This window comes from Drosophila teissieri, chromosome 3R (genome assembly GCF_016746235.2).
Source record: "Drosophila teissieri strain GT53w chromosome 3R, Prin_Dtei_1.1, whole genome shotgun sequence".
Taxonomy (NCBI): Eukaryota; Metazoa; Arthropoda; class Insecta; order Diptera; family Drosophilidae; genus Drosophila; species Drosophila teissieri.
In genome coordinates this window covers 5,921,260-5,933,282 of record NC_053032.1, presented here as the reverse complement: position 1 = coordinate 5,933,282, position 12,023 = coordinate 5,921,260, and the positions used below count along the sequence as shown (strand labels likewise).

The 12,023-nt window shown below is 43.2% G+C and overlaps 1 protein-coding gene and 1 long non-coding RNA gene across 2 annotated transcripts in view; one reads left to right on the top strand and one right to left on the bottom strand.

Annotated features, from left to right (window-relative positions):
• LOC122621254 (hemicentin-2) overlaps positions 1-12,023 on the top strand; it is a 51,822-nt gene that overhangs the window by 29,787 nt on the left and 10,012 nt on the right. Inside the window, exons 3-4 of the mRNA XM_043799067.1 lie at positions 4,816-5,114; positions 8,311-8,381. Coding sequence (XP_043655002.1) covers positions 4,816-5,114; positions 8,311-8,381 — 370 coding nt within the window. The remainder of the gene's footprint in view (positions 1-4,815; positions 5,115-8,310; positions 8,382-12,023) is intronic.
• Positions 831-1,850, bottom strand: LOC122621256. The gene is made up of 2 exons (XR_006326204.1): positions 1,721-1,850; positions 831-1,659 (listed from the first exon to the last, which is right to left on the bottom strand). It is a non-coding gene; the product is annotated as an uncharacterized LOC122621256 (long non-coding RNA).

Genomic DNA, 12,023 nt, shown 5'->3' with positions numbered 1-12,023 from the left:
AGGACATGCAAATCTCAAGGTTGAGTCTGCAGTTCGGGCTCAATTTTGAGGCATCGTAAAATTGCAATTTATGAAATATCGTAAAGTCGTCGGCCTCGTCGATTCCCAGACCAATTAACAGTCCACACAAAGCGACTGCTATAATTGCTGCCTTCCGGCCTTTAAAAACTCATTTCCTGTCGCAGGGACGAGATCCTCGATGCGTCAGAGACCAGGGTCACTTGTTCCTACGAGTGCGAGCAATATATGCTCCTTAAGCACTCCAATTGCCCTTTGTCAATAGGTCGTTTTGCGTACCTGTGTGTTTTTCTAGTATTAATTAACCCTAATTAAGTTCACATCGCCAGGGAAAACTACAGAAAAAGGAAACCCATGGCCTGCGGGCCTGGAAGCATTTCGAGTGAAATGATTAAACAACTGCCGCAGCTGCATATCACAAGTTATTTTTACTCGTAGCCCAGGACTGCAGGCTATGTTCTGAAACATTTAACGAGGATCCAATTTGCCTGCACGAATGTGTTGTAAAATGTTTAATTAAAGTATGCAAAGTTGTGTCAGCTGTCGCCATCTGGGTGTAAATAACTTCCGGGAAGGACACATTTTTGAAAAGTCTGCTCGAATTCCCTTTACTCCTTGAATACAACAAGCAATTTTGGTATTTTTAAGCCGTAATATATATATTTACTATTTACTTAACTGTTACTGCGATTCTAGTCGCAGAAATCAAAACTTGATGGCACTATCTGTAAGTTGTGATAAGACGCAGAAATTAGTAAAGAGAAGAAGTCGAAGACACTGAAACCCCGCTAACAAATAAAGTTTTCAGTAAGTTTTGATATTACTATTAGAAACGTCCTTTAGAATAATTACTTTTCCCCTGTAAGTTTACATTCAGAGTTCGTAGACATGTAGTTGACTCAGCTTGGCATGTAATGTAATTTCTTTTGTAAGTGTGCTCGTGTCACATAGGTTGAAACTGATTTTAATTAATTTTTGGAAGAGGCCAAAAACTTTACACAGCACTAACTGGCATAAGTTGGGGATGACCAAGTTTTACCTGGGCCCGCTGTCTAATCTGTGTCTTCATTAACATGGCCCCGGGAGCAGATGGTTCCACTTCCTCCACGTTCTCGGGGGCCCCAAAACTTTGCTCTGCCGTTGACTTTTCGTGTGTATGATTGCCTTAGCTGGTAATAGCAAGGTTTCCGACGGCTCTCCAGCAAGCTCAACGAACTTGTGGTGGCATTTGCGACTGGCTCCCGCCTCCGAATCCGAATTCGCTTCCGTGGATCACTTGCACTTTGACCCGCCGCAAGGGGAGCAGCAGGGGCTGCAGCACGGACTACAGCACGGAGTGCAGCAAGGGGTGCAACAGGGAGTGCAGCAGGGGGTGCAGCAGGGTGTGCAACACGGCACGCAGCAGGGTGTGCAACACTTGCAGCACGGCGTGCAGCAAGGCGTGCAGCAGGGGCTGCAGCAGGGACTGCAGCAGGGGCTGCAGCAGGGTCCGCAGCAGGGGCTGCAACAGGGTCCGCAGCACGGACTGCAGCAGGACCCGCAGCAGTCATTGCAGCACGGTGGGCAGCAAGGGCTGCAGCAGGGAGAGCAGCAAGGTCCGCAGCAGGATCCACAGCAGGGGCTGCACATCTTCGATTCGTGCTGTTAGTGGGAGTACGTATTAAGTGGAAGATGGCCAAGAGCGCGATAGATGTCCACTCACCTTGAACCCGTCAGAGATCTCGAGCCCGGGGCTTGAATTTGATTTGTGTGTGTCTGTGTGACTATTTACCTACAAAATGAGTTTCTGCTGACATTTCCGTTTGAGTTTTAAGGCAAAATGTCAAATTACTTCAAAATAACTAGGATTAATTGGAGGTAGAGGTAGATCATTTTAATTTCGCATATTCTTACAAACTTTTCTAGAATATACTTTGTGCTTAGATGATTACCTGAAATTTCGCATTTAAACTAAATTAAAGTTCGCATTATTCAGTCCACAAAAAAAACATATGTGTAAACTACGTGGCATACCACCCAGCTTAAATTAAATCATGAATATCTAGATCAATGTAAAAAGTTATCATATGTCTGATGGAATTGTGTTCCTTATAAATTTCAAATTTCACTTCAAAAGAAGTCCTCGCCATCTAAATTTAAGACTTAAGACATAGAAATTAAGACATAGTAAAATTTTAAGTTTTAAACACACTTTTTTAAAACAATCACTTAATTGTTAGACTTTCGTGGGACGACTGAAAGTTACTTCTCATAGACTTTCTTTTAGCTAATATATTTTTGGTTCTGTCATATTACGCATACGCCACGTATAAAATATGAATTTGATAGATTCTGTAAAGAGATTAATAAATCTGTGCAGAGACTAGCTCAGCAAAGAGACGATTCAAAACGTCGTCCTTGTTTTCATTTTTATTGTCAGTTTCCCTGATTGGGATCCTTCGTCTCCCCCCACCCTATACGTTAATCAACAGCTTCGTGCGGAAATGCAAACTAAGCGAATTTCTGGCATCTGTTTTATTTGGTTAAAGTTGAGCTAAACATTTGGGCGGCAACCGGGAGGCGGTAGCCTTAAGCTGGTTGCTTTGACAAATCACCACCCCCGAAATCCATCGCCACATCCACATCCACATCCACACCCACATCCGCCTCCGCATTCGAGGAGCCTCTCTAGCTGACGACGCTGACAATTGAATGGCTTTGATCTTTTCAGCGCGTTTCTCTCCAATTTTTGCGTGTCGATTGCGCTGATTGTGAGTGAGTGAATGTGTGTGAGTGTGATAGTGTGGGTTGCCAGCGGGCATGTCCTTCTGGTCGGGTCCTACAACTTGGCCGGGAGTGTCGAGGCATCAGTTGGGCGCTGTATTTGTCAGAGGGCGACAACGAGCCTGGCAGTGGCATTGAATGCATGAAACCTTTTGTCAATTACGCCACCGCCCTCCGCCACCCAATTCCCCCAGCTCCCTGACTATTTCCCTTTTTTCCGGCTGTTGCCGTGGCTGTGTTCCCTTGCTGGTGGTGGCAATCGGGGGTTCGGGGAGTTTAAGGAGCAATGGGGCAGATGTGTCATCCTGAGGGGCAAAAAATAGGCATAGATGAAATGATTGCTGATTTCAGCTATGCATACGGAGCAACGCACTGCCACTGCCACTGTCACTGTCACTGCCACCTTTTTGGCCATCAAGGGCTCGCACCAATTAAATTGACGTGCAAGTTGTCAAACTCGAAATGATTTTACGCTACATTCGTCGTTTTAATTGGAGCACAAATTTTGCCATGGCTATGCGGGTGTGGTACCTATTTGAACGATTTACACATGCACACACGTCCTTGTCGATCAATTTGGCAGTGCTGATATATTGGCCATCGTTCCATTATGCGTCAGTCAACTTCTAGGTGCTTTAAAGAATTGAGGAGCAAATTTGAACATGTGTCCTAAATTTTTTGTGTATTCGAATACCAGTAAATGTTTGTATTTGTTTCCACATTGATATTTACTTATTATATATTACAATATTTATATATTAGAATATATACATATAAAAGCTATCTTTAATAGACTGTTAATCGACTTACGATCCGATTCCTCAATTTATGAAAAATATCAAGCTGACAGCGACAGGCGCAATTATGTCAAAGTCAAAAATCGAAAACCGTTTTCTTTCAACTCCCGCCAGAAATGTAATGTTATACCGAAAATATTGTTCAGTCATCGGGCAGAAATAAAGGCCCAGAGGCATGAAATCAATTGTTTTGCTTAGGAGTAAGGGCGATTCGAGGGGTCTGGTTCGGTTCGGTTTGGTTCAGCCGAAATTGCCAGTTAATTGGCAATTCAGCAAATAGCATGCGTTTTAGCGGACCTTCCGCGTTCTGCCAGCTCATCTAGATGGCTACGTCCCTTGGACGTGGGACGGTATTTGCGAGAACAGGGAGTTGAAGCATAGGGTCCGCTGTCAACCCACCAAACAACAATCAATTTTAATGAACGGCATTCATTAAAAAACTTTCCTGTGGTGTGAAAATCATGATGGTGACGTTGTCTCCCGCCAGCCACTTAAAGGCCATTGATTCATTTGAAACAGAAAACTGGCACTTGCCAAACACACAAGTACGAGTGTGTATCTAAAGCTCGGAAGGGAAAGGAAGCCGCAGTTCGGGCCATCAGATGCAGAGGTGGTCACCGCCCACTGAACGTCCACTGTGGTTTGACCTCCTTCTTCGTCTGCTCCTGACTTGGCGGTTTTGTGTGGATCTGACTTAAACACCATACACTCATTTGCCACAATTCAGTTAAATGATCTTAACTTGTCCCTGCGGGCTTCATATTTGCACTTTGTGTGCCAAGGCGATAAGAAGGAACCATTTAGTTAGTGAAACTGAGGAACCGTGCAAACACAAGTTCGCCTTCAATAGCTTTAATGGTATTTAAGAAATATACCTGAAGGGATGCTTATAGATTTAATGCATTTTATTAGGCAAAGAAACTGCGATTTGTTCATCCACTCCCCAAAACACTTAAATTCAAGCAATGTTCAGCGCGAGTTTAACCTGTATTTCCCTCCTTCCATGTAGACATGTTCAAATGCATGCAAATTAAAGGTCGATGTTTGCCTCCAGCTTTAATACCCAATCAACTAACACGGACCACCCAAAACGCCCTCCTCCCGAATACAAACACCCGAACCAGTAGCGCCATGTACGTGACATGTGCTTTGGTGAAATCGAAGCCCAAAATTGTCATTTCGATTAACAAGAAATCCACTTTCCTCTTTCTCTGGGCCGCCCCCAAATCAATTCTAGCATCGCACACACAGACGTCGGCGGAGGCGGCAGGCGGGAGGGCATCTGGACCAGGAGCAGAAACATCAGAAGGAGCAGGGACATCGTCGGCATCGGCAGCCTCCACGGCCATCAGCTCCGATGAGAGCGGCGACCCATCATCGGCGACCGCGTTCTCCAGCTTGGCTCAAGTGTCCTCGCTTCTGCCGGAGGCATCCGCACTGTCGGCGACATCGGGACTCGTGGAGCCCTATCTGGATGGCTACGCCACTTCCAATGTGACCACTCAGATCGGGACACACGCGTATCTGCCCTGTCGGGTGAGTGCTGCTTCAGCTAAACCATTTCATCTCCATCCCACAGCCCATCTCAATTTGCCAAGCATAACGAGCTAAAGCTGCAGAGAAATAAATTCATAATTACTGCGATATTTTCATTTTTATTGCGCGTACAGTCGTCATTGCCTACCCCCAACTGAACTAAAAACGTAATTGTATGTTTAATACCGGAAATACATACATTTCATAATATAGTAATTTAATGCTTAAACTTGAAATTTACGTGGACTACAATATGCCGAGATTATCATTAAAAAAAAAAAATTTAGGTACCCTTTATAATATTCGTAATGTTAAAGTTAACATCCACAAAACTTGTGTTTAATTTTTTTAGGTAATAGTTTAGTGTAAACATAATTCATTTTTATTTTGTAAACGACAGAAATATTGCACAGAACGTGGTTATAAATATCTGCAAGAGTTCGAAAGTTCGGGCTAACCACCAAAGCTTTATTATTCCGGTGCCACACTCTTCGTTCGCCGTAGGGGACTTCACCTGTACATTTGCAAACAAAGTTGCGTGCTGTTTTGCGGAGGTGCGTGCGTGTTTTTATTTGTAATTATTACCACTATTGTTGTTGTGACTGCCCTCATCACCGTGACCTGCCTGAGGTCCACATAGAAAACCCATTAAATTTTATTGCGCAAATATTTGTGGGATGCCCGGAACATTTTTAGGGGCGCTTCACGAGGATGGCGCCAGGCCGAGGAGGTGCGACCGCAGCCTGTGTATTTAACGCAAGGCTCAAAAGCAAGTGCCAAACAAACGTGGCCAAGGCGCTCTCAGGCGATTTCTCACACGCTTTCCCACTGTTTGCGCAGGTGTTTAAAGGCCAATGGGAAGATCAGGGGAATAGGGGTCAGGGTCAGGGGCGTGGGCGTGGGGAAAAGGAAAGTGCCAGGGGCACGCATTCGGGCAAATTGTTTGCTTACAAGTTGTAAATATTTTATTTAGCATAAACGAAAAGTGAAAATTAAATTTCAGCAAATTAGTTTTATGGCATCGCAATTGGTGCCAAGTTTTCGGAGTCTAGGTCATCCACGTTACGTGACCAATTTGCCAATGGCAAGGTGTTGCTAATTATTCAGTATTTATTTAATTTGGGCTTTGGGGCAGGTGTGATCGTGTTTCAAAATACTTCAGGCATTTGTTTGAAGATTATGGGAAATACAAACACAAAATGTGTAGATTGCCGGCAGAACCAACATTATTGTTATCAATATGCCCTCTGAGAGTAAAGACTAAGCAAGGAAGATATATTACTTTTCGTTACAAAAACAGACAGATTAAATTTAAGCTGAAATCATCCAATTTGCCAAGCTGTCTTAGGGGCTTTTGCAACTCATTCGAAGGCAAAATTATTCCCTGAATACAACCATTTTAGAGCTCAAATTCCAGGTAAAGAACAAACCATTGGAAAACTCGCATTATTCGCGGCTGAAATATTTAATACGTGATGTGATGGGGAGGAAGTGCGGCCTGTGTTCTGTAATTTTCCAGAAGGGCAATGCTAATTTCTTGTTGTCATGGTCAATTAAGTTCAGCAACCAACAGCCTAGACTCCTCCTACCAGCAACCACCTCCCGCATCCAACATACCTCCACCAGACCAGCCATCATTTCCCGATCCAGGAATGAAAAGTATAAGGCTCGCATCTCAATTTTCGTCAATTATTCGTCGTTGGCTTTACACTTTATGCCCGTCCAGGATGACACGCCCAGTTTATTCGACGCTCCTTTCGCCGGTCTCCATTCTCCGGGAGCCTTTCACTCCATTCTCTGTTCAAATGCTGTATTAAGTGCCACAGTTGAGTGAGTCCTCTTAGCCAGGAGGGACACTGGAGCAGCAGCAGGAGCAAAAGACGAGGTTGTGGACGAGGACAGGAGACAGCTAAAGATTGCTCTTCGGTCCGCTTCTTTTCAAATTGGCCTCACTTGTCCGGACATTCGATGACATCAGGTGGAGTAGAACATCCTTTTGGGGTAAATGGCTTATTTGAAATATTCCAAGCAGCAGCTTATTTGTAATTGTCGGAGCTTAACTTTTGTCCGCCCAAAGAATGGGCACTTCAATCGAGTAGAGTTGCAGTTGGACTGATTCTTGATGCCGTTGCAATCAAAAGTAATCTCGGAATCGGAATTTTCCCCAAACTAAATTAGCTATCCGCCTGTACTGCTGTACAGGCTGAGGCCAATTAAATGCAACGCATGTAACGAGCTCCTAATGAGATCGTTACAACGGAATTACAGGGCGGCGACAGCACCTATACATATTATGGAGATCTATGGAAGGCAGAGGACTGCAACTAGCCACCAACTAACCAGAGTCCCCAACCAAACCAGGACCAAAGTGTTGAATGGACAAAATCGTTTCAGTGCAAACAGGATGGTGGTCTGCGTGCGCCTATAAATGCATTTTAGATTTACTAACTACGACACATTTCGATAATATCTGAAACATGCCATTGCCCATGCAGATGCCCCTACTTCTGAGCCTCGGCGGCTCCTGCGCTTGTCCATCTGTCGGCCGGGTTTCATGTTCATTTCGGTATTTAATTACATTTCAATGTAGTTTCAGTGGGCAGCCTCTGGATCCCACTTACCAACTCCTGGCCCCATCTACACTCGGTTGCAGTATTTTACTTGCCTCTGTGTGCGCCGGCACTTTGACATTTCTCTTCCACTTGTTGAGCAATTCCCGTGTGGACTGTCTAGTCACCGGAGGTTGTCCTTATCGTTAATGGAGCGGACGGTCTACACCGAAGATGGGGTGTTTAATCTCGGTTGGGGTCCTTCTCTAAGCTGCTACAGCTTCTACCGGCAAAATGCAATATTGGCAAATGGCACTTTCCACCAAAATGAATTTGGCCGTAAACAAATAATCTTGCAAAGCATGTATAATTTCAAATAATTTATAACGTAATATAACAAAATAGCAGTTCACTTCCTTAAACTATTAAACGCTATAAAAATCCGAAATATAAAGCGCTGTAAGGTGAATTTATCTGGCTGTATAAAATCATTGTCATATACTGACAACTTTATAAAGCTTATTCACATCTGTTTTTTCCATTAGTTTTTCATAGCGAATTTTTATTTAAATCACTATCTGGTAGAGTAAATATTTGATCAACCTCAATCTCATTTATAAACCAATTTGTTTGTTTTATTCCCACAGGTCAAACAGCTGGGCAACAAATCTGTGTCCTGGATTCGTCTGCGAGATGGACACATCTTGACCGTTGACAGGTAATTAACAATCTCATTGCCAGACATTTGAATTCGAGACTGGGCGACTATCTGCTGACAATTACAAATCAATTTTCTGCCTCCACACTCTAAGTCGTTAATATCCCTGGACATTCTCGAGTGCCTGGAGGACGCAGACAGCGCCAGTTAAATATACTATATAATGCACAGATGAGCACAAATATTTGTGTAATTTGTGAATTTAACAAGCTCGATTTCAACTGCTTTTCTTGTATACGACGCTCGCTCAGATATAGTTATATATTTTCACCGGTAATTTACTGATTACTCTGTTTGAGACATTCCAGACATAAGCATGAATATAATGAACAACAGTTGGCAATATTGATATGTGCCAATTAAAATATCATGAGTGGCGAAAATGCCTACATAATGACCCTGTTGGATGATTAGCCTTTGAACTCAAATTTGAAACCATCGTATTGTGCTTGCTTCTACTATTTTCTACTTTTATGTAAGCCAACTCACTTGCTAACATCTGACCCGTGTGATTATACATTCCCATGTTGAAAGACGGATTTGTTCGTTAGGTTTACTTATATCAACATTTTTTCCCAGAACTCCATGGAAACTGCCCAATTTGATTCCTCCGAAATTTTTGTAAACTCGATTGCCACAAAAACAATTTACAACAAAATGAATTAAGAGTATAAACTTTGAAGCTTCCGAAGAGCCCCTTCAATTTCAATCTGCGTGTCCTCGAACAGGGCGAGATGCAGGTGTGTCATCAATGATGCGAGCTTGTGGATGCTGGATGTGGATGTCCTTTTCCTGTTTTTCCTGTATGACAGGCCAAGCGGAAACGCAAGTGTGCAAGTGTGCAATTTCATTGAATTTTTTCACCTCCTTCCCCTTCAAATGCAGACAAACCTTACTTCAGACTGTCTCTGAGTCTGCTTGTTGTTGGGTCGTCCGACTTTTATTTCACACTTGCAAAACAAAAACTGTATCCGTCCATAAGTACCAAAAAATAAACGTTTAATTCAATTAGAACATGATACGAATGACAAAATGTAATTATACAATTTATTTTAAGAGTTCAATTAGAAAATAATATATATATAATAATATTATATATAATAATATATATATATATCAAAGCATTAAAAATATAGCTTTTTAGTAGTAAGTTGTATAATAATTTTCAGGCTAATAAATTACATTACAAGTAATAGGTATATATAGTAAGACCCCAAACTATTTTTCTGTGCATCTTCACATCCTTCTCTGTTTTAGCCACGTTGCCATTCGTGAAGGATTGTGGTGCAGGGTAGGGAAAACATTTCCAGCTTATTACTTTGATAGAAAAGTAAAACCAATGAACCTTTCACATTAGATAAGACGGCCAGCCTGTTTGTCCTTCTGTCGGAGTAGCTTCCATATGGGAGTCTGTGTCCGATGGCCCTACGATTGTGTGTGAGTATCTATGTTGGCCAGGATGAATGGTCGAATGGGGGGAGAAATGAATGACTGGCTGAAGACAAACATTGCTGGGCGGCGAGCATTGAAATTTAGCTGAGATAGTGTCCTTACTGATTGCTTCCTGCAGTGCCCATCAGCAGAAGATCCCGTGCCCCGGTGCCACTCCCCCTTTTTGCCGACCGCCTCTTTCGGGCCAAGTTGGTCTTCCTGCACTTGCTGCCAGTTGATTGTGTGCACCGAGTTCTTTCCTGCTCCAATGTCTTCTGTCACATTTATCTAGAAAGTTTTCTTTTTGCGCGCTCAAAAGAAACCCCAACTGTTTGTCCTTCGCCAGCAGTTCCCCGGCATAGCAAACATAATGGGAATAGATTTCAAAACTTTTAGCCAGCGACACTGCTAGTGTGCTGTATAATGGCGCAAATGATGTGTTTACACTATCATATAAATGTCACGTGCAATGCTGTCTTTTGTTTGCCGCTGGACACATGCTTTCCTCAATTTATGGCCTTCTCCCACCCGTTCTTACGAAGGATTACTTCGCCAAAAGGGCCGGTTACAGGAGCCGTAAAGCTTGGGCGGCGGTCGAGGTAATTACCCAGCCAGGTGTTTCTCGGCTACTTTGTTATCTCTCATCTGGGTACACACACCGCACCGGCGAGTGCGTCAAATGGCAGGAGCTGCATGTGCAGCAGGAGATGAGCTTCCTCTTAATGGGATTCTCCGAGTGGCAACCGCAACAAGCAGCAGCAAACTCCCTGATGCGATAAACGAAGCGAAGGAAATGAAACTCTCAAGCGGGGGAGAAATCATGGCAGATACGTCTGAGGTTAAAGCCAAAGACTCCACGCCCGCAATCCTGCGAAACGACGTCCTTTCATATTCACAAGCAGTCCCTGCGGAAATTGAGCACCTTTTGTGGAAGCTGAATCCCTTAAAAATATTCAACATCTTACTTATTCAACATCTTACTTACAACATAATCACATTCATATAATTACAAAATAATATTAGTTTAAGTATATTTCTTTAAAGATTTATTTAGTTTACGGTTATTTATCTTGATTTTTTGGCGCCCCAAAAGTCCATTCAAATAGACCGAAAATTCCTTTTGCGTGCTCCCAACCAAGCGGAGTATTTAAGTGGCCTTCATCACTGGAAAGGAAGAAGCCGGTCCTTCTTTCTCCTACAGTCTCCTCCACAACAATAAATTGCAAATGGTAACTCATGCCGGGTCGGGTCACTCCCTAGTACTTGAAAAACGGGCAGAGAGACTGTAGAAAGCCACAAAATACGGGCAGGGCAAAATAAGTTGCATCAAAATATACGGCAAATAGGGGACAACCAGATGCAGGAGCCCAGGAGGAGTCAAGGGCGCTGAGAAACTTTAAAATGAAATGAAAATTATAAAGTAACTACAAAATCTTGATAAGAAATACAGCGCGGGGTGCACAGTTTAGGTGGGGAGGACAAAAAGGACACCGAGGAAATGGCAAAAGTCATAAAATGTCGAGTTTTACGAGTGCAAAACGCAAGGGTCTAATCTGGGTTTAGCATCAAAACTTGTTAGTGGGGAGGTACTGGGGGACGGTCCAAGCTTTGGGGCACATAATAAGCAATGTCAACGCATGTGTGCAGTTGGCGTGGCCATTCGCTGCATTTTAGCCAAATGGCGGAAACATTTTTGCACTTTAGGCAAAGTGCAGGGGGCAATTTGGGAGCCTAGAGTCCCGGAGGGGAACTACTAGGAAGAAGGAACAAAAATATCGCAACAATGTCATTAAACGCAACTTATTTTACTACTGACTTCGCACAAAAACATTTGCATGCTGCCTGCCCCAAACACGCAACTTTGTTGTCAACTCTTTCTCCCAACACTCGCCGTCTCCTTCGCTAGTTGCCGCTTAAATGCCGCAACTAAATAACTTTAAGTGTCTTTTGAGTGGCCATTAGTAGCGGACTTAGCGAGGACTCCGCTAAGTGGGTCTGCCGCTATTGTTCGTTTGCTTAGAGTTTATGCTATATGGCATGGGTGCTTAAAGTCAGTGCAAATGGACTCAGGTTGCCGGCATCCTGGAGTTTTCAAACGAATAATAATGGTTTGGCTTTTTTCTGAGCTGATTTTTCAGCTCTGGCCTTTAAAATTTGTATACAAGTGATTATGCCATTTTTAAAATTACGGAAATTTTAAATATGATTTGC